This window comes from Thunnus albacares, chromosome 19, assembly GCF_914725855.1.
Source record: "Thunnus albacares chromosome 19, fThuAlb1.1, whole genome shotgun sequence".
Lineage (NCBI taxonomy): Eukaryota > Metazoa > Chordata > Actinopteri > Scombriformes > Scombridae > Thunnus > Thunnus albacares.
Window position 1 is genome coordinate 6,493,197 of NC_058124.1, and position 23,004 is coordinate 6,516,200.

At 40.7% G+C, this 23,004-nt stretch overlaps 1 protein-coding gene across 7 annotated transcripts; it reads left to right on the forward strand.

Moving 5' to 3' along the window:
- Positions 1–195: 195 nt before the first annotated feature.
- Positions 196–17,606, forward strand: zgc:91944 (uncharacterized protein LOC436941 homolog). Of its 7 annotated transcripts, none has more exons than XM_044335682.1 (12): positions 196–423; positions 1,850–2,029; positions 3,363–3,792; positions 4,076–4,161; positions 7,414–7,524; positions 8,018–8,077; positions 8,875–9,099; positions 10,115–10,271; positions 12,760–12,842; positions 14,093–14,188; positions 14,318–14,436; positions 15,647–17,606. In XM_044335682.1, exons 2-12 carry the CDS (start codon positions 1,948–1,950, stop codon positions 15,791–15,793), a joined length of 1,596 nt encoding a protein of 531 aa, XP_044191617.1. In that variant the 5' UTR covers positions 196–423; positions 1,850–1,947; the 3' UTR covers positions 15,794–17,606. The 7 variants fall into 7 exon arrangements, with proteins under 7 accessions (XP_044191617.1, XP_044191616.1, XP_044191621.1 ...); XM_044335681.1 differs by having other exon boundaries at positions 1,918–2,029; XM_044335684.1 differs by lacking the exon at positions 196–423 and adding an exon at positions 2,115–2,632 and having other exon boundaries at positions 1,939–2,029.
- The last annotated feature ends 5,398 nt before the right edge of the window (positions 17,607–23,004 follow it).

A 23,004-nucleotide genomic window follows, 5' to 3' on the forward strand; every position in this document is an offset into this window, starting at 1 on the left:
CTGCTTACTGTAAATGTACTGTATGCGCATTGTTTTCATTCTTTTATTATTTCGAAATCATGTCACTAAAATGTAGCCTTTTCTTTTATTCTGGCACCATGTGGTGGACAAAAATGTTTCAGTAGCTGGATCACAACCGGAAGTCATGAACATAATTCTTGCCGCCTTGACAGTGGTGTCGGTGAGGGGTCATAAATTGAGACAGACTCCTCACATTTGCATACACTGTTTCCCCACTGCATAGCTGAAAGACAATATGACCCTGCACCGTCCCCCCTTTGCTCGTTAGTGAGCATCCAGCCCCGGACCGAGGAGTTACTTTCCGTAGCGGGATTTGGCGGACACCCACTTTCTTTACAGTTCTTTTACGGTCCCCTCCTCTCCGTCCAGCCGGCTGCAGCTGTCTCTCCACGGCTACGGGAGGTAAGAGAGAGCTGCTCCGCGGTGGGACACTCCGCTGCTAGCTATCAGCTAACGAAGCTAGCTAGCGAGCTAACTCTCAAGCAGCTGGCTGTAACCCACCTTCTCGACGAAATATCCATAATGTTTAACTGCAGTCACGTATAACCGTATATGTTTCGTACATAGTGGCCAATTTGAAGTACTGTCACTGTAGCCTCCAAGGTGCAAGTTTTAGTTAAGTTGTTAGCTGATACAAGATAGACAGCGTAAACGTAGTCAGACTGAACGGCAGAGCTTCCTGTGTCCTTCAAAATAAGTGTGTCATTTCTGTCCCCAAACATTTCGTTCATTGATCATATTTAATGGCCAATAACTGATGAGTCAATTGATAGAAACATTTTCTACAATTTTAATAATTCACTATTGAAATCATTCACCAAGGACAAATGTGAAAGCTGCTTTTCTTTGTTCTGTATCATCTTAGGATGTGGACTGGTAAAGGATCAGTGTGTAAGATTTAGGGGGATATATTGGCAGAAATTCAATACAATATTCATAAGTATGTTTTAACTATTGTATAATCACCTAAAAACAAGAATCATTTTGTTTTTGTTACTTTAAAATGAGCCCTTTATATCTACAAAGGGAGCGGGCGCTCTTCCATGGAGCCCGCCATGTTGCACCACGTTTCTACAGTAGCCTAGAATGGACAAACCAAACACTGGCTCTAGAGAGGGCCTGTCACATTTTTCCCAAGTTTCTCTGCCATTGTAGGTTCTCCTACACACTTGGAAGGGGAGGGTGAGAGGAGGGTTAGTCAGTTGGTTGCAATCTGCAACCTCACTGCTAGATGCTACTAAATCCTACACACTGGTCCTTCAATTGTCATGTAGTTGGTGTAAGCAATTTAACAGCACCTCCTGGGATGCTGTGAACTTCTGAATGGGATATTGCACTTTTATCCATTTTACACAGTAAAGATAGAGTGATTAGACAAACAATAGGGTAAAAAGTAATGAAAACAATAGTTTTTTGTGCTCCTATAGCTTTTATATATGTTAACTGACAGTGCCAGGACAGACTTTGTCATTCAGGTGAATGGGAAAGTTTGGCCAGACTTTTGACTGGTAATGTATTTATTTATTACTTATTCTTTGTTTTAAGTGAAAACTCCTGAGAATATAATTTGAGGGAAATAGTTGTTCTAGTTAATTATGTTTTTCTGGTAAACTTTCAAGAAACTTTCAAAAACTTGCTTACACAAAGATGCCACAAACGTGCTTTTATTCTGAATATAAAGGTTGTTTCCGTGTGTGTAGTACTGTCTGACTTGACACAACGTTATGGCAGCCAGCAGCTATCCAGGCTGGTGCTCAGGGGAACCAACCAGAGTTGACTGTGATAGCTTAGCCAAGATAGCCTGCTAGCGAGTCATCTGCTGTTGTAGGTTTGCCAGCATGCTGATAGAGGCAGCTTAAACCGCAACCCACTGCAGCAGGTCTCCTGTCTCCGTAGAGGTCCAGCCGAGCCGAGCTCCGCTGAGCCATGCGACAGTGGTGTGTCCCCGCTGCGACCCCACGCACTGAACCACTCCCGGGGTGCCTGTCCGTGTCGCCCCCTCCATCAGGTAAGGTGACGGGACACCGGTTTACTTTTTTTAAGTCAAAGCCAGCTTGCTGCTTAGTTGCTTAATCTTTTTGTTTATTGCACAGAAAGAACTCTCAATGTGATTAAACTGTCTGACTGTTTCTTCAAGTTATCCCTGATAGGTGCCAAGATATGACCTGTAAACACACAAAAGGTGAAACTGAGATCTTTATAAAAAAAAAAATCTGGCAAGTTAACTTTTTCTTGCTTATTAACAAAGATACACATGTGACAGTACTGGATCTGAAGCATCTTTTAAATCCTTGTATCATTCTGGTAAATCCGGCATACATCCTCAAAACAAGATCAACTTTTTAAAGACAGTTGAATCTGTTGTTGTAGCTCACCGCTCTTTGTTTTAGTGGACATGTGAGTGTGTAAAAACATGAAATCACACTATGCTGAGCTGAAGACCGGTTTCAACACATTTGTAAAATATATTAAGTTATGTTGTTCCAGATGTGTACCTTTTCAAGTAAGCAAGGTCGTGTGGAATTGCCAGATTTTTCTGAATGATCTCTCAGTAAAACAAACAGAGAATATTATGGCTGACCCCCCCCGCAACCCTGCACAGGGTAGACAGGTACAGAAAATGGATGGATGGATGGATATGACTAGGCCGACTGGACTTGAAGTTAGGTTATGTATGCCAAGGTGATCTTACTTTAATTCCACCCTGGACAAATGGAGCAAGGTTAGCCCCAAGAGTCTGTGCCAAGTGTTTGAAAGGGTGCCAAAATTTTGAATGACCCAAGGGTTCTTGAGAGGAGAGAATGCAGTCTGTTTTTGTCCTAAGTTCAGTTTTATTAACCACTCTGGTACGTGCATAGCTCTGAAGTTGTTTTTTTTTTATTGTAATGATACAATCAAAAACGGTTGTCACATTGCATTCAATGTGTATTCACCCTGACAAAGGAAGTGTAGTGTTTGAATTCAGCCTTACATGTCCTTTTTTATTTGCGTTTCTTAATCTATTAATAATCCTTTCATCATTTATCAGTGTGTGTGTGCGGGTTCTGAAAAAGTCAAAATACTGTATTATCCAAATTCCAGGTCTATAAAAGGAGCTGAATAGAGATAAATATAGCAGTATATGTCTTGGTAACACTTTGTGAAGTCTTGGCGTGCTGTTTATCTGGTGAGAAATCAACTCAGCCAATCAGAACCTTTGGTGTATTAATAGGGCTACAGTTGGTTCATATTCACTTACAAAATTGGTGTTGTATTTCATTCTAATCAGCACTCAAAAGGCCAGTCTCATATTCACTTTGACAAAACTTACACCTCCCCCCCCCCCCACATTATGTTTGCAGATGCCAGAATGGAGTGTTATGAGGTGGAGCCACGCTACACCATCGAACAGATCGACCTCCTGCAGCGCCTGCGCCTATCAGGTATGACCAAACCTCAGATCATCCACGCTCTGGAGTCCCTGGAGAGGCTGGACCCGGACCACCGCCCGTCGCACTGTGACTCTCACCCGGCCCCATCCAACAACACGCCCACCACAGCCGCCCCGGCCCCGTCCTCATCTTCTTCATCCTCCTCCTCCTCGCTGTCCCTCGCCTCTGCCACCACGCAGACCTCCGGCCTGGACGGCGCCGCGCTGTCCCCCAGCCATAGCTACGAGGCCTCCCCTCCTCCCCTCTACCCTCCCAGCGTGGCTGTCCAGCGGTCGTTCAGCTACGACATGATGGGAGAAGAGGAGTGGGACCTGGAGGAGAAGGTGGAGGAGTACATGAGGTGAGCGGGGAGAGAGAGCTAGAGATGAATTAGTGCTGGGTGAGGACGAGTTGGAAAGACTAAAAGAATAGTACAGACAAAGAGAGACTGTTATAACATCAGATAATGACAGCTACTGTCCCTGGAGCTGCAGGCTTCTTCTCCAGAATTTAGTTGAGTTAATTCAGGTCAGGTGTTTGGGGATAGCTGAAAAAAGAGAGGCTTCAGTGAATAAGGTTAGTCAGAGCAAAGGCTGGTGTTTTTAACCACCGTGTAATGATGGGATTTTTGTTGCTTTTTACAGGAGAGACAGCAACCTGGTGAAAGAAGAGATCAAAACTTTCCTCAACAATCGCAGGATCTCTCAGGCAATCGTAGGACAAGTCACAGGTACTCTGCTTTTACAAAGTCTGAACACCTTACTGGACAGATACAAGGATACATGTGAAATATCTCTAGTGGCTAGTTACAACTAGCACTGACATGACTAGTAGATTAACAGATTAGTTATTAGATAGACAAACATTCACTGGTTCCACCTTCTCAAATGTGAGGATTTGATTATTGTAACTTGTAAAATTCTGCGGTTTGTTGGCTCACATCAGACTCAGCAAATAATGAGTAGATTGACTGATAATGAAGATAATTATTAGGTGTAGTTTTAGCGTAAATTATGACATTATAGATGGTACAGCAATCCTTTATTAATTAAATAGAAAAAATGTGATATAAAATACACAGTAATTATAATATTACATAATAATGATGGTAATAACAATAATAATAATAATAATAATAATAATAATAGGATAAAGGTCGGTTATAATTCATATTTTTCATATTGTCAATAAATCCCTTGAACTACTCTGCATTTTCCTCTCCTGTCTGTGACATTAAACCCATCGGTACCTACTGAAAATGTAAATCTTCAAAAATGGCTCACAAATGTACACTCTCTTCTTCTTCTTCTTTTTTTAAAAGGTTAAATAATTTCCTAAAACAGCCGGGCGCTGTAGTTCTGGCAAATGTTACTTAAACAGGAATAAGTCGTGCGTTTGTGGAGGACTGTTTTCAACCGCGGCTATGCTGGTCTAACAAATATTTATGGCTCCATGACGATGAACGTTGGATCAACTTGAAATAAACTACAGTACCCATGTTGATCATTATGAAGGAACATGTCAGTGTGACAGTGGGGCTCATTGATGGGGTTTTTTAAATAACATTTGGACAACAATGAGGCTCTATGATACAGAGCAGTAAGCTACACGTCACCAGACTCCTTTAAATCCCCTCTGGTGTATTTTGGCATTTTTAAGATGTTTCATATTTTTTCTGAGTTGTTTCCGGACAATTTTGATCAGCCGTACTGTTCAGCAAATATTTTTTGACAAAGCTGCTGTTGTTGTTGTTAAAGCTGTTGCTAAAACAGAACTATGATGTATGACTGTAGCAGAACACTGCAGTCATACAACATCCTTATAAAATCTCAGCCACCCGTGTCTCAAACTATATACTCACCGCAGACGCTCTGCAACAACAGATTAATGCTTGAAATATAATTAGTTTCAATTAAACACTCAGCACAGAAGTTTAGTGTGGTCAAAGCAGGAAAGTCAGTCTGCATTGATCTATAAATGAATGCTCAGTACAGTATCTGTTGTCCACTGCTGTTTATACTGTATGAAAAACTTCTCTTTCACTTCATTAAATCCCTGCAGCGTCTGAATGCAGCAGGACTGATGTATTGATAAACCCCTCAGCCTCTGAGAAGCGCCGCGCCAGAGCGCAGTGCCGTTACGCACGACTGTTCAACCTGTGTGTGTGTGTGTTTACCTTCATTAAATCACCTGAATGACACCAGGCTGCTACAGTATAACCACACACACACACACCTCTACACACATCACACTGGTTGGTTATTACTCCATATTCTGCTTTTTATGAAGATGTCGGCTTCTTCTCCAACTTTCTTTTTTAGCAAAAGTAGTGTTTTATCCTTGAAACACATTGCATTGTAAACGCTGTTGTGTAACATTAATTACTAAATTATGTGACTTTGTACAAGATGAGATAAATTAGAATTATTGCTGAAATAGCTTTGATCCCATATAATGATATAAACAGCTTCACCAAATCAATTTCTTTATTATTTATGATCATCATTATAGTAAAAACTGCTCCATGTGACTTTTGGCTGCGAAAGAAAAGCTTTCCATTTGTTGAGCTGTCGTTATCACGTTTAGCCTAACTGTTTTCACAGCTATGAGATGCAGTGATGTTAATAATCACCACACCCGCTGATCTATATCCACCTTCACTCAGCCCTTTTGCATGTTGCGCCGCCGAATTTTCACCTTGCAGTTACTCACGTGAGTTTGACCGCGGGATCATTTGTGTTTATTCGCCCCAAAAAAACCAGCAAGCATCTGCAGGAACCGACCAGTCCCCACCCGGACAATGAGGTGCCATCACGGTGATGTTACTGAATCTCAGCCTCCCTCCCATCATGATGGCTTCCTGCTAACAACAGTCATACCGACACATATGTGTAAACACTGAGAGATACATTATCAGCTCCTCTCTGTTTGTTCTGCTGTGATAGACTGTTTTAACCTGTCTCACAACACTCCCCCCAAAACTCTGTTGATTTACTGCACTTCCCAGACAACAACTACAGACCTTTAAGTGCTACGAGCCCAAAATAAACTCAGATTTTTGCTGTGATTTAATTGCAATAAATGAATCAAAAAGATGCCAAAATAACGACATTATGATGCCGACCGTCTGTCTGCAAGACAACCAGCAAACAAATTTTAAAATGCTTGTTTTCTGAGTGGAGTTCAGATCGATCAGAGCTGTAAACATCAGCTGCTCCGTCTACACTCAACATAACAGCATGAATACGCCAGCGACATGTTAATACATGTTGATATCTAAATACAGCATCACTTTAAAACATAAACTGATGACAGCAGCTGAGAGGGGGGGGGTGTGACTCTGGTGTTAGTTCTGACTAAGTTAGAAGTGAAAGTGAAGATAAATCAATTTTTTTTTATCCCAAAAGTTTAAAAAATAAACTCCTGCTGCTGCTAAATGCCTCCAGATTAGAGCAGAATCCAGTGTGACTGGTGTGGTGGTCTGGTGTGTGTTTATTCCTCCTGAAATCATCAGCAGCACCAACGTGCTCCCCGGTTCTTTCCTCCAGAGCTGGCCGGCCCTCAACAGCTGTCTGTCAGCAAGCCGCAGCTGAATCCCCTGGTCCAGCTCCGCCATACACACATTTTTCGCTCAAGTTGAATATTTTCAACAAAAATGACGTGAATTTCGCTGACTACAGTCGTAGTACAGCCTTTAATGGACTTTTGAAAATGGGTTACTTAGTATGTTAATAGATTGAGAATAATGCAGTAGGTTAATGCTGCAATCACAAGCTGCAGCATGTTCACATAAGTTTCCCATCCTCCTCTGGAAAAGTATTGCACCAATCACAAGTTCTTAATGAAAGTATTGATATTAGGACGGCTTCATAACAGGAGCATTTCAGAGCTCTAGATACTACAGATGCTACGGGCACACCGCGAGATAAAACAAATGTCTTTTTATGTGTTAAGACAACATTACATTACTTCTCTCACACAGGCATCAGCCAGAGTTACATCTCCCAGTGGTTGCTGCAGCAAGGCCTGGAGATGAGCGACTCTAAGCGCAGAGCTTTCTACCGCTGGTACCTGCTGGAGAGGAATAACCCAGGTGAGGGTTGGACTGTTACGGAGCAGAGGACGGGATTATAGATCATCACAGGGATGATGGATGTCAGGCACACAAAGGCTAATTATGAGATTGAGCGCAGATCGTGGTCCTACGGCTGAACGTTAATGATAATAGATTAGATCAGTTGTTCTTCAACTTTTTCACATCAAGGACCCCTAAACTGACACAAATTAGACCCTCATTTGAATAGATTTTGTCCCAGGTTCCCCCATCTGATAATATTTTTGCTTTTAGATGTTTTATTACAGAAAGTGCATGAAACCCATGACCAAAACATTCTGTCATTGTGTTACTTATGGATGGAATTAAGGCTTCTATGAAAAAGGGATCTTATTTTTTGTGTTGTGTGAGCTGCTGCCTGCTAACCCTCCCCTTCCATCTACCTCCACCCCAACCCCACCCCACCCCTCCCCTTATCCTCCTGCATGGTAAACCCCCACATCACTAACTCCATCCTGGTCCTCGAGGGCAGCGAGGCCCCGGAAGGACACGAGACAAATCTATAATTTCAGAGGAAAGACAAATGATAAAGGTAGTCCTGTCACAAGAGATGCTAATCAATACTGTTAAGGCTTCTGGTTTGGAAATGAAACAGTAGTGGGTGAATGTGGTTTGTCTGTACAGGGTAGAGTAACAGCTTGGGTCGGCGCTGACCTCTCCATGTCCTAGGATACAGGAATGGGGGCTACTTGGGGGAAAAAAAAATCCGTATGATTTTTAAACGGCGACAGCATACGTACGGCTAAAGATGCTCACGGCTTTTTATTGGTTTGTTTCAGGTAGCATGCAATACATCATGTCAAAAAGTCACATTTTTTACATGAACAGTTCTATGTTATGAACAAAGCCTCTGACGGACCATCTGCTGCCCCCCTTCATCTTAATCTTTCTGTTTTTTTGAATTTTTTATTTCTACTCCCCCCCACCCACCCAAGCTTTGCCGTAGCTCCTGTGTAGTTCTCAGCCCTGATGCTGGAGGTACTCTGGTGCTGGTTTTCATTCCTACATGGCTAACAAACTAACAAGAACTACTTCTCTCTGCAATGGTTCCAATCCAAAGTGGCCACAATGCTTTGCTTCTGATTTAGGCTTCTATTGACCTGCCAATCTTGAGTCGCAAAAGAAGCGATGTCATCAGTCACATTGACTTCTAATTGGCAGATATTTATTTTTCAATTGACAACGACTGAAAACTGCCAGGCAGGTCCACACGAGTGTCATAATCAATACTGAAACTCTCACTCTCCAATTACGTTTGCCCAAACTGGTGTCTCTAATCTTAATCTAAGGCCTCGGCCTGCCTGACCATTGGTTTTGTCCCGACTGAAGGGCTGAGGTGGAGTGAAAGCCAGCACAGCGTGAGTCCCATGCCCAGGGCCAGGGGAGGGGACAGAGACGGCACGCTAGCAGGGGCAAGTGGCAGCCTCCCCAACATCCTCCCCAACCCCAACACCAACCTCAACCCCAACCCAGTGTGGAGCAGGCAGAGAGAGCTGCTGATGCATTTGCTGCCGTGGTACACTGCTGCCGCCACAGCCGCCCAAGCCCAGCCAGGTAACCACGTCCTCCCTGCCCTGGCCTCAGCAGCTCGCCACAGGAGACGCCTGCATGCCACTCACCCCTTAGCCACTCTGCTGTCTGGGGAAGCGTTTCAGCTGTCTCAAATCGCTTTTCTTTGCTTGGCAGAGATAAATGATCAGATTGTACCCCTAATGCTAATAATGCAGCAGCTCCATACTATTGAAATTCTCTTGACTTTGCCAAACTACCAGCAGGCTGTTGCACTACCTATGTGTTGAAACTAGTAACTGAGCTACTTGGCGTTGCCATGGAGTTAAGTCTTCGTTGTAAGTCAAGTTAGTTCTACGTATAATTAAAGGGAAACTTCAGTATTTTTCAACCTGGACCCTACTTTCCCATCTTTTTGCGTCTAAGTGATTAATGGGGACAACAGTTTTTTAACTGGTCCAGTATTGAGCGAGAGCGCTTCAGCTGGCATCAGACCGGATCAAGCGAAAGGTAAAAGAAAACATTTTATTTCTCTGTATGGTCCTGTCCATAATGTTGTCAGACACCTATAATAATAATAATAATAATAATAATAATCTGAGCCTGTCAGTGGCAAACAAGTACTTTTAGTGGACATACATTGACGGGGTGCTGTTGCTCCGTCAGATTACACTGCAGACCATTTAGCGGTCGCCGGTTGAAGTGCTCTCTTATTACTGGACCAATTTGGGAAATAGGGTCCAGGTTGAAAAATACAGAAGTTTCCCTTTGAGATATAACTTAAAATGTACACACATTAACACTCTGTATTGTGTTGTACAGTTACTGTTCACTGGAGATGGGGATTACAACCGTTGATGTGTTTACTTTAGTAGACTTTTTGCCAAGAAGGGAGTTTTTCAGAGACTTTCGTTAATGTTTTATTATTAACGACCATGTTTATATGTGATTCAGCTATCCTAATCAAACTTCCATACAGGTGGTGCAACAGGCAGCTGGAGTCCTCTCTTTTCATGTAACTTCTCCACAGTTAAATCGTCACATGTGCTCTCTTCCTCAGGTGCCACCTTATCAATGCGTTCTTTGGTGAAGGAGGAACCTGACTGGAGGACGGGGATCATGGCTGGCGACAGGGCGGGGATAGTGAGCGGGCCTCTGAGGTTGCGTAGAGGAAGCAGGTTCACCTGGAGGAAGGAGTGCCAATCAATCATGGAGAGGTGAGTGAACGTCTCAGCTCCTCCCAACAGGGACGAGCTAGAGAGATGCGAGAATAAAGATGCAAAGATGGTGGGATTGTATGTACCTCATGGGAAACTCATTCCTGCATCATTTAGAGATGATGGTAATTACTCATAAAGCGCAGCATCTCAACAAATCAAGTAGCAGTTTTAACTATTAATACTAATACTGATCTGTAGCACCAGGGCCTCATAGTAATAACTGTGTGTGAACACTGATAGTAACACTAAAAAATAAATAAATTTATTACTGAAAGAACAGAGTGGACATGCAGGAGCAATAAAATCTGATATAAACGCTCAAAATACAGTCTGTAAGTTGTTTATCAAAGGCTGAAGGCTGTTCAGACTCAGACTGGATATCATAGGACTAGTGATAATCACTATTGTGCAGCTGTATAGGAATAATATTCGGACCTCCTTTTTTCTGTTGAGTTAAGATGCACATCATAAGAAAAAGAAAAGCATTTGGACTGAAGGAAGAAAATATTGTGACTCAGATTATACACACATCTACAAATGTTTACTTTATGAATAAACATAAATAACATTAAAGCTGCTGTTGCTGTTTCCATGGGTCATTTGCTTAATTTACAGGATTACATTCATGCAATAATTCCACAGCAGCCCGTCCGTTTCATTTATGTCAATTTCATTTATAGTAAATGGACTGCATTTATATAGCGCCTTCCTAGTCTCCCAATCACTCATATGGCTTTACACTGCATGTCAACACTCACACATTCATATACTGATGGCAGAAGCTGCCATGCAAGCTGCCAACCTCCTCATCAGGATATTCACACACTCACACACTGATGGTACAGCCTTCACGAGCAATTCGGGGTTCAGTATCTTGCCCAAGGACACTTTGACACGAGGACTGGAGGAGCCGGGGACCGAACCACCGATCTTCCGATTAGCGCACGAACCGCTCCACCTGCTGAGCCACAGTGACCCATTAGATCAGTTAATCAGCCTCCTCCTTCCTCGTCACTTCCAAGACACATTTAAGGGATTTAGGCATCCTGGATGACAGCAGTCTTCCGGGTCATGGGCTAGAGGACGTAGGAGCGAGGACGGGATGAAGCACGATTAGTAGAAAGGAAGACTCCCTCTGTGCTAGACCGGTCTTACGTGATGTAAAAGGAGTATGAGCTGCGTTCATCTCATGTAGGAATGATGGGAGTTTCCTTGAAAATACCATCTCACTCGAATTTGAAGGGGTAATAAACACTACTCAGGAACTCAAGGTTTGCCTTTCTTTATTCAAGCATCATCATTAATTAAACATCAAGTGAAGATTTTATGTTAAATAAAGAGTCGTTTTGTGATAAAATTGTAATTACAAGATTTTATTTGTTTTTAATTTTGCATCTCTGTGTTTGGTTTACTGATGAAAAGCTAATCATGAACAACTTAAGTCTGCAGAAGACATCTCTTTGTATTTGATGGCTTCAGATCAGTACTCGCAAGTTCAGCAATCAAGTCATGTACCGTTATTCCCACATGATGTGAATGCAGCATTGCTCGAGATAAATGTGGAATTTAATAACCTTCCCAGGGTGAATGTCCTTTACTGGCTCACCGTTGACATCCTGCTTTTGGCTCTTGGCATTACCATTCAGTGTATTAAGCAGTTTTTTTATTAGGGGTATTGTGTCTCTGCTTCTCTGTAACACATTTGTCCCAGACAGTCTTTCTCAGAAGGATGCTGAGAAAGAAGAGTAGGCATCCCTCTACAGTCCCAACCCACTGTGTGCCATTGATTTCTCTCTTTACACGCTTGCTGTAAGTATAGGGTGCAGTCAGGGCACTCACAGTAATAAGACCACACAGGCCCTCAGACAACACTCACCAGCAGTGGGCCCCGGATTACGCAATACTACCGCAGTGCTGATCCTTATGAGCTAGTTTAGACCCAAGGACGATACAGTAGAGGTTAAGATGATGTGGAGTGTGTGTGTGTGTGTGTGTGTGTGTGTGTGTGTGACAGAGTGGACAGGATAGGGCAAACCGGGAGGGTGAGAGGATGAGAGGGCTAGAAGAAATTGATCCCTACGTGTTTTGAAATGTGAGATTCTTTTCCAGCCTTAGGATATAAAAAAGCCAAGACATGAGTAAGGAAAACTGGGAAAGTAAGGAGAGAAAAATGGTTGATCTTTACCTGGACATATTTTTCCCTTTTACTCAAGAATGTTTTCTATGCCTAGGAAGAGATTTAAGCTTTTAATTGCAGAAATGAATCCACTTAATGCATCCATTAATCTGTTCTTTTACAGCGAGGAGCCGTCAAGATGCTCTTTAACTGTATAAATATTTTCCTGAGACTAAAAGCCGATGAGGTGTAAAATGAGGGCGTAACCAGCGCTGCTCAGACCGCTGCCATCCTCCTGAAGAATGCAGAGCAATATAATTTAACTGTTTTCAAACACTGTGGATGTTTTTTTTTTTTTATCTCTCACAGTTTCTTCATGGAGAACCAGTACCCAGATGAGGCAAAGCGGGAGGAGATTGCCAACACCTGCAACTCAGTTATCCAGAAACCAGGTACTACCAGACAGTTACCAACTGAACTGAGGCCTGTTCTTGTTAAAACTGTCCTCAGGCAACTGTTCAGAATAGCTCAGATAAAGCCTGTCATCCCTCTTTAAATGAAAGAGGCATTCTGCGTGCTCGATCAAAATGAGCTCAGTGAGAAATACTTTGATTAATTGATGATTAATGTATAACTGTTTTGATAATTGATGAATAATTTCAGTCATTTATCAAGTGATAATACAAAACATTTGCCGTTTCCAGCATATAAATTACATTTTTCACTGCTTTTCTTTACTTTAGGGCGACAACTAACGATTATTTTCATTATGGATTAATCTGCTAATTATTTTCTTGATTAATTGTTTAGTGTATGAAATGTCAGATAATTGTTTAAAAAAAAATGGCTGTCATGATTCCCCACGACCCAATGAAATATATTCAAAAGTCTACTTTTATCTGATCAACAGTCCAAAATCCAAAGATATACAGTTTACTATCATGTAGAACACAGAGAAGTTTAAAGAGGACATATCATGCACATTTCCAGGTCTATATTTTTTTTTTTATTCTGGGGCTCTGCTGGAATATCTTTGTGTGATTTACATGTCAAAATGAATATACAGTACCAGGCAAAAGTTTGGACACACTGTCTGATTCAAGTGAATGGGAAACTTTTGACTGGTACTGTATATATGTATGTACATCTTATACTGGCTCTTTAATTGGCCTCTGTCTGAAACAGGCTGTTTTAGAAGCCCTAATATATAAATATTATTGAGATTTAGTGTGATCACAATTGAATATACACACACACACAAACACACACATATATATATATCTCAGTAGTACACTACTGTAGTTTAGGGGTCACAGATTTCCAGTGCAGCAGGTTTAACACAAAAACATAAAAATGATTGATTGTTGAATGATTGTTTTTTTTTTTTTTGGAATTGCATTAATTAAAAAATGTAAGCACTACAGAGGAGCTCATGAGCCATAATTCTTGTTAAGTAGAGTGAGTGGTGTATGTACTGTGTGTCCTGTTTTGATTTTATCTGAATTGTCTTATCTTAAAGTCACCATGTGTAGAATCTGAAATATTCAGTGTTTCCAGTGGTCGTATCACAAAGACACTGTGACAGGCAGCAGTAAAATGTGTGTAAATCATAATGCAAAATTTCTAACAGAGGTCCATGTAAAATTTAATTAGTTTTTTCGGCTTAATGACAAACACAAGGTTTTGTTGTTTCACCACTCAGGTTGTAAGCTGTCTGAGTTTGAGCGTGTGACGGCATTGAAGGTGTACAACTGGTTCGCCAACCGTCGGAAGGAGATGAAGAGAAGAGCAAATATAGGTAAGAACATGATGCGTAACTTTTCATATCTGTAATTATAGAAATTACAGGAGGAGGCTTTTGTCTCTGTGTGCAGTACATGCACATTTATATCTCTACAACCTCCGCTTTCATGTCTGACACAACCAGAAGCTGCCATTTTGGAAAGCCATGGTATTGAGGTGCCAAGTCCAAGCTGCCATTCAAATGGTGAGGAGGGAGAGATGCAAGAGTTTGCTGATCAGGTGAATCATCGATTCTCAGAGCAAGTAAGTCAGTATTCTAAACAGACCACTATCAATAAGACTCATGGCTCATGATGGTTGTAGCTAATTCAGTTTATATACTTTTAGATGGCTTTGGCATCTCAGAAACCACTCTTCTCCTGCAATTTGTCCAGTGTCTAGAATTCAAACATAAATATAATTTTGATTTGTCATTGCAGGAAAAGCACAGGTATAATAACGATGGCTCAATTCCATGTAGCTGTGCCATGCACACAGCATGCACAGTACTGGCAAACCTAAGTGGAACACAGCCATGACGAATTTAATTAGGCTTGTGTTCAATAGGTGGGAATGTCTACCATGGGAAAGCTCTGTTAGCAGCAACACTGAAAACTGAAAACTGTTTGCCAAACATGTTACTGGCATCATAGCCTCTCTACACACATTATGTTGCAGTCAAGTCAGAGGTAGGTGGTTGTAAGAGCCAGAGTACATTTTGAGATATTACAGGGATGGTCAATATTTGGTCACAGCAGATTAAACTTAAACAAGCAGAACTGGCCAGAAACTGCTCGTGTGGACTACAAAGACTGAAGGGAGCCCTCTGAGACCTCAAAGCATCCAAGAAGGGGCCAACTTTATTCACCTTACTACTAGTCCCATGATACCTTGCGTAAAATAATGGGTGTGACTTCCGGTTATTCCTTTCATTGAAGCTGTGTCTGAGAGTTAGCAGTATGCTACAGATGTCTTTTATTTTCTTTCTGAGGAAAATGCATCATGTGGGAACACAGCCTTAAACGGAATAATATGATCATACCCCCACCTTCTACTATTGAGCGATAGGAGGACGTGAAGGAGTGGCCATGTATAACAACCAGTTATTGATTCTGATGCGACCAGTAGCCTGCAGCAGTAAACAATCTGAAAAGCTCTGAGGCTCATCAGTACTTCCGTAGTAATAAAGTCGGGTCTGTTTTGTTTAAAGAGGTGGAAGAGAAACTTGTCATCTCAAAGCAGACATAGAACCACATCACTTATACCCCATTTAGACTGACACAGTGACGCGGAGGTCTATCTGTATGGGCCAATCCGTGTCAGCCAACTCTCTTTATGACCAGGGTTGGACAGGTCGATTTTTGCATGAATTCATGGAGCAGGAATAAGGTGGATACCAAAAAAGGTGCATCTAATCAAGTGCATCTAAATGCTAATCCAAATGTTGTGTTCACACATCCACGCTTTTCCACAGGAAGAGTCATCTACCCAGAGGATTGTTGACCAACAAGACCCCTCTGCATTGGCTGCTTCTGAGGTCACGGCCCTGCCGAGTCCCACCCCGCAGGTCCTAGAACAGAAAGAGGAGGATTCAAAAACGGAGACTGTGGATGAAGAGTGACCAAAGCCGGTGGAGTTCGGAATATCATATTTGAATCAGATGAAATAGGAAAAACAAGAAGTGTCTCCTGCACCCATGTAGGGCCTAAGACACCCATAAATCAAAGGGAGAAAGGGTGCTGAAGCTCGCTGAGGTGCCTCTGATGGTAAGGAGGCAACTGTATTTATCGAAAGTTATCCTGCTTATATTAACGGCAATATACAGTATATATATGAATATATATAAATATATAGTGCATTCCAAGATGGTATTAAAAAGCCTAAATTCCTTAGAGGGAGAATTATGTAAAGGATACCTCACCCATTTTAAGCTAAGCCTTCTTTTCTTCGCTACATGCCGCCTTTTAGCTTTCTCAGAGTGGTCATTTGACGGACCTTGGTGACATGAATGTGCTGAGCCTGCAGGTCAGGTGTGTTTTGGGTAACGAGAGTTTGGTGTGGGGATAAAGTGTGGTATCAAGGGTCTAGTTTGTGGTGATACGAGTGCCCTCTGCTTGCTTGAATGTCTTTGACCCAATCTGGTTTGTAAGACTCTAACCTCAATCAGTCGATTGATCAAATCAGTCGATCAATCAACGAGTGCTGTTGCTATTAAATCCGTAAAGCCCTGAGGGACAACTGGAATCTCAGGTAATCCCAAAAATGGTGGATAAAGACGGTGAAGAATTGATATATATTTTTTTTGCTTTATCTTCAAATGACTTTCTTCATCTTAACTGTGTTTAACCAAAACAGGACGTGTTATTTATACCTTTTTATATTAGCAGAACAAGCCTAGGACAATATATCATAATTATCTTTGTCATTCGTCTTCTTTGTTAAACTGAATGCTGCTGTTTGGTCATTTTTGTAGTCTACCCTCATTTCAAAGTCTGTCTCAAACCTGAACTCAGCCTGTGAAGCTAGACTAGTGAATAAGTCTACTCAGTTTTCTTTTTTTTTTTTTTTTAACGTTTGAAAAAACGCTAAAACAAAATGTGATGGAAAAACCATAATGCGTCGGCCTACATGCTACAAGCACCTTCTCTCGTATTGGAATAAGCTAAAGCTTTAGCTCATGTAAGTTTGTACGACTGCAAAGCTGCACTTCAAAGTGGATCTCACTATAATTGAAAGAGGGGAGCGTACCTGCGTTTGGGCCTAGACATGTACATAACCCAGAAAATATACACATCTATGGGTGCTTTTCTTCAAATTACACTAGCAGTATATAAAAAAACTGTTATTTGTCAAACTTGAAATATGAATAGCTGACTTAAACTCTGTATTAGTTAGTCCCCTATATTCACTGGCCCAAGGCCTCGGGAAATACTCCCTAAATGTTCATAAAATGAACAACGACGCTTGTTTTCAAATGGCCCCTAACAGGGCGCTACCATGTTACCTCCTAATGCCAAAGCTATGCCAAGGTAGAGATGAGCTACAGACTAAACTGTGCTTACAGGACAGGACATGACTCAGTCACAACACTATAGATATACAGTATGTATAGATGTTTTATTTGCTCAGTACAACACTAGCCAACTCTAGCTTACCTCAGAATAACTCTGTGTCATCAATGTGTCACAAGCTAACTGTCATATAAACTGACAGCAGCCGTTGTTGTGACTGTTAATGATGCGGACAGTGTTATGTAGCATTTATGACAGTGGGGTTTGCCCTGTGTTGTTAATGTATACTCACCTCAGACAGTTCTCTCGTCCGGCTTTGGACAGGAACCCCAAAGCTGCACGCTGTTTCTGATTATTATGCTCCTCCCTATCTGCTTTTATCTGACAACGAGAAAACAATAACAATAAAATTGTTAACAATGACTGTGATATGTCTCCATTTATTGTGTTTTTAAGGTTTGGGATAGGAACACTCATCTAGTATCAAGAAGAAACTTGCTTGAAAGATGAAAGTCAGTGCCTTGCCCTTTCAGCAAATGTTAATAAGAACTACTTAAATTATTCAGTTATTTCATTATTTCTGAAAGATTAATCAGAACCTATTTATTTTAATGCTATACTAAATTACCTTGTCATAATTATTTAGTAGTGAAAAATTTTGTGTTTACTAATGCATTCACTTCTGATCTTGGGAATAGTGCCAGTGTGTTGTGATCATATCTGGTAGAGCTGAAGCTCAGGGTCACTGATGATGGTACTGGCAGCAAACTGTGAGGTAAATAAACAACAGAGTGAACAGATCAGTAACTTTGAAGTATGGGAACATTTCTCCAGCTAAAATCAATTTGACATATTGAAACTGTTTTTAAAGACTAAAAGACTGTATAAAAAGTGAAGTGACTAATACAATATTGGTGTGTGTTATATTGGATATTAATCACAATACCATCAGTTTATAGGGAACATTGTAATTAATTTCTACCTGATGTGATATATATGTTGTCATGTCTTATTTTATTATACTGTATATGCTCTTTCTATTACTTTTTTCTATCATAGCTTCTACTCATTTACACTTGTAGCAAATTGTCTTTGAACATCAAAGATATGTAAAATTGCATAAATCAGGGGATAAAATTGATTTTTGGCCATATTGAAACTAAAGTTCTGTATTTTCACTAAGTGGTAGTATCCTACTTCTCACCACAAGATGGCACCATTGTTGCTCGTCTATAAATCAAAGTAATGCGGTTGCTAAGGCAAGGATAAGGTAATGCAGTCTGAAAATCTGAAGTTATAATGGAGGCTGTGAATTCAGCTTGTTTGACTACGAGTGTATAGAAGGTACTGTAATATTCAGGCCTGCAGTGTTCCAGGCTGAATTTTAAAAAGATGCTTTGCTGAAGGCAGAAATGTATATATATATTCTTTAAAAAACTACCAAGTATAGAAATAATTGAAATGTTCCTGAAAAGAATAGTACCTTCTGGGAACTATTCAGCCCTTGACCTCTTTGGTGTTGCTGCCTGAATTCAAAATGTATTCACTTTTTACATTTTCTACTGCCAAAAAGTAACTCCCAACATGACGCTTGACCCCTCTTATTGAGTGATGTGGTGTAAGATGAGTGCTAAACTGTTCCCGGTTTCCACCACCACGCTGTATATCCAATGACCTCTATAGTTGTGCCAGTGTTTGTTTGGTTCCAGGTGTCTCTCTGACTAAGGTTTTTCTTACAGGCATCCAGCGTGGTTTAACACTGTAGGCACAGCTGGTAGACATTTTGTTTCCCAGTGACTGATGACTATAGAAACTGTTATAAATATTCCCGGACCCTCACAACTGTCACTGAATTCATTATACAGTTCCCTGGACTTCATGGTAGAGTTTCTCTTCTGACACACGCTGTCATGTGGATGACTAATTTGACAAGTTGAAGTCATTTAAAGGAATTAATATGTTTTCATTTAGATACAGTATCCTGAATTACTTCAACGTTAATTTAGGGTGCAACACCACAAAATGCAGGATAGTCAAGGGGCATGTCACTCTATCAAATAAAGCTTTTGTGTCATTTCAGCTTATTTCAATATGTTTCATGTGAACATGAGAAAATAAAGATTAATATATATCAGAATTGTTTCTCTGGAAGAAACTTTCCCCCACCCCCTCCCCTCCCCCCACATCACAAACCAGAATGTTTCAACATAATACTGTATGTTGATTTATGTGTCTTAGGCTCTTCTCCACATTTCCTCCTGTGAGATGTTTGTGGGCTATTCACGGGCATGTCAGCCACTAAATTGTTTGCCTCGTGCTCTAAAAGTGTAGTCTGCAGGTTAAGTAAGGACATGTTAAGAGCTGACTCTCCGCCAGGCTATGTTGTATAACCATTAGCCATCAGATGAAATAAAGGAAGTTGTCCCCATCAATCAAGACTGAAGCCATTAGAGAGATGTTCCTGCAAAATGAAACCTGAATGATGTTTATCTAAGACAATTTTTAAAGTAAATTTCTTACAGTGATAGAAGATAGCGAGATTCATTTTAATGGAGTTTGGCAATTTAGACTTCATATCTGTGTGATGCCAGATTTTTAAAAAGGAGCTTTACAACATTCTGATCACGGCTTGAACAGTGAAATTTTCATAACCTTTGTTAATGTATTATACATGCAGTGTGTAACATAAGCATTTCTCACACCCACAGAGAAGATTCACTGAAATGGACTCAGAAAATGATTATATACTCTTATATTCATGTTTTCCAACTTGTTAATTGATTTCCATTTGAGCTGTGTGCATGGAGCAAAGGACTTGGCAGAATGTAAAATGGTGAAATTAACTTGTCTGGAAATTGGCATTTAGAAAAACATTGGTGCTTTATTGCCCATAGACACATTGACTGATGTAATGTAATATCAACAGGATAACAATTTGCCCCAAATCCCTCAGAAAGCTGTTATGTGATGAAAGTTTGGCCTTGAGGCTGAAGTCTTGAGCTACTCCAAATGTTTTTAATCCATTAATTAAATGAGTTTATCAGTGTGTGAGATTGTCTGCGTGTGTCTAAGCAGAGATGGGTGTGTGTTCATATGTGTGCATGCTTGCAGGCTTAATCATGCCCTTTACAGGTTGAATCCCTATGGAATGCAAAATACATGGGTGAAATATAGTATTTCTCTTCACTTGTTAGTCCTTCCCTAAACCACAAGAGGGAGTCATTGTTTACTGTTAAGCATTGGAATCAGGTGGAGTCCTTCCTGCTGTGTCTAGTTGGAAATAAAGTGTTGAACTGATGCTCCTAATTTTAATCTCACTTTGTTAGACACATTTTGTAAAGAAAACCTGACATCGCTTATGTTCTCAAATGTCTTAAACTGACACAGGAAGACAAAACTACAATGACAATGTTTTTACAGAGAAGTCCTCATTTCTTTTCTACATGGACTGCTTTACTGGATAAGACAATATGATGGGTGTCAGCAATCACATATTTGCAAGTCAAATTAGGACAGCACTGTGTTTGTCTTGTTGTCTGGCATTCCATGAATCACTGTGTTGCAGTAAAACCCCAACCATCTGGTACATTTAATAGCCTAAAGCAAACTTGGTATCCTAAAGACCAACTGCATTTGAATGTGCTTTTGGTTGCTAATTTCTGTAGTGTAAAAATGTTGATGTCAGCTTGTTTTTTGGTGTCATTATTGTGTAAGATCTCATTTAAATTAGAAAGCCGGTTTATCAGTGCAGGGAGATGAATCCAAATTTTAACAGCGTAGTTTGATGATAAAAGGGAGTACATCCTGCATACTATAAATCCAGATTCTCAAGTTTATTTGAATTTGATTGTTGTTGGGCCAAGAGGGTTTAAAGCTGTCATTAGTTGTGATCTGCCTTGTCATGCCTTGTGTAAAGATCTATGTGGGGCTTGATAAGTTCTGATTCCAGAGTTTATTTGAAACTCGGAAGAAGTTAAGATATCCTCAAATGTTGGTATTTTTCCTTGGGAAATATTGTATGGGAGTTGCAATTCAAACTGAAACAGTTACAGCAGTTGAAGGTAGTTGAGGTATCAATTGTAATGTTAGAACTGAGAAGTGTAATAACTGAAAGCAAATGAAATCAGTCTAATTCTCAATTTATGACAGAAGTCAACTAACTGATTTTGTTAAAATTAATAGTTTTAACATTTATGGAACTACTCTCATTCACTTTATTTCTTAGAGTTAGGGGAGAACATGTCTGTGCGTTTAAGGACAGAGCTGGAGCCAAGAGGCAATTAGCCTAGCGTAGCATGGAAATGGGAAAACAATGAGCCTGGTTATGGAAAAAGTGAGAAATGTAACTTACCATCATAAAGTTACAAACACATTGTATGTCTGTACACAAATAGAAATGTACAACAACAATTTGGGGTTTTAAGTGGAGTTAACGTGCTGAAACAATTTGCACACAAACAAAAGCAGTGGGTCACAGTGGGTTGCTAATTAACGGCTTTAAAGGTGCTGGCAGGTGTATTTTTGAACTTTGGAGATGTCGAGGGCTAGCTGTTTCCTCCTACCTCCAGTCTTATGCTAGCTAGCCGAGCTGGGCTAACTACCAGTCAGGACCAGTGGTGAGTGTGTGTCTGTTGGGAAAAGGGAGGTTCTGTTATGCTTATGGCTTCAGAGACCTAGGCGCCGATTTACAGATTGTGTACACGTGGCGAAATACTTTGAGTTTCAAACTACCACCACTGAAGTACACATTCTATGTATTGTATTTTCACTTTATTTTATTTTATTTTTATTATTATTACCAAGTGGGTTTCATTTTACATCTTATGTTACATAGGTGCTGAGGTCAGTGGTTGGTAAGTTTGAGAAAAGACTGTGATGTGTATTTTTAACTCCCAAAGCATCACTGAGGTTGGTTTCTTTCCGGGGCAGCTTTAGGTTGTGCCTGACACAGATAAGACCCACAGTGAGGTTCAACCTGTGGGAAGATGTTCTGGGGTAAGCTGAAAGAGGCTTATTTTGGTTTTTCAAGGCCGGTGGTGAGTCTGTCTGTTGAGAAAAGGAAGGTTCTGTTTGCTTATGGCTTCAGAGACCTAGGTGCCGATTTACAGATTCAAGATTGATTTATTATTATTCTACAACACAAGATTGTATAATGAAATGTAGTTTGTTGACCCAGAAATTATATAAATGGATTAATAAATAATAAGTCATAAAAATAAAACTATTTTTTAGATTGGAGTGCAGAGGATGAATTGAGGAGTCTCACAGCCTGAAGAGAGAAGCTGCTCTGTAGTCTGGTGGTACAACAGCAGATACTTCTGTATCTCTTGCCAGACGGCAGCAGGGTGAACAGGCTGTGGCTGGGGTAGGTGTTGTGTTGTTGCAGACACCTCACCTCACCGATATCACTGATGCTTGGTAAATGGGTACTGATGATGTTCTGGGCGGTTTTAATTACCGGCTGCAGGGCCTTCCTGTCTTGGGCCGTGCACATCTCATGCCAATTTGTGATGTTTTCCAGTCAGAATGCTTTCTATTGCTCCTCTGTAAAAGTTAACAAGAAGTTGGGATGGGAATTTTTCCTTTTTAAGTATCCTTAAGAAGTACAGTCGTTTCTGAGCTTTTTTTTTTTTTTTTTTACTAGGGTGGAGATGTGTGATGTCCATGACAGGTTCTCTGTGATGCTGATACCCAGGAACTTAAAACTGGTCACCTGCTCCACCTCAGCTCCACTGATGTGTACAAGGGTGTGTGTCTTAACCTCCTTTTTTCTAAAATCAACAATCAGCTCCTTGGTTTTGTTGACATTGAGCAGTAGGTT

Bases quoted from the DNA above. Each gene is read 5' to 3' on its own strand.
- zgc:91944 (XM_044335682.1), top strand. From the start codon at position 1,948: ATGCGACAGTGGTGTGTCCCCGCTGCGACCCCACGCACTGAACCACTC. The intron at 8,078-8,874 runs GTAGTCCTGTCA...TCCCGACTGAAG, and splicing joins AGGAAAGACAAATGATAAAG to GGCTGAGGTGGAGTGAAAGC. The intron at 14,437-15,646 runs GTAAGTCAGTAT...GCTTTTCCACAG, and splicing joins ATCATCGATTCTCAGAGCAA to GAAGAGTCATCTACCCAGAG.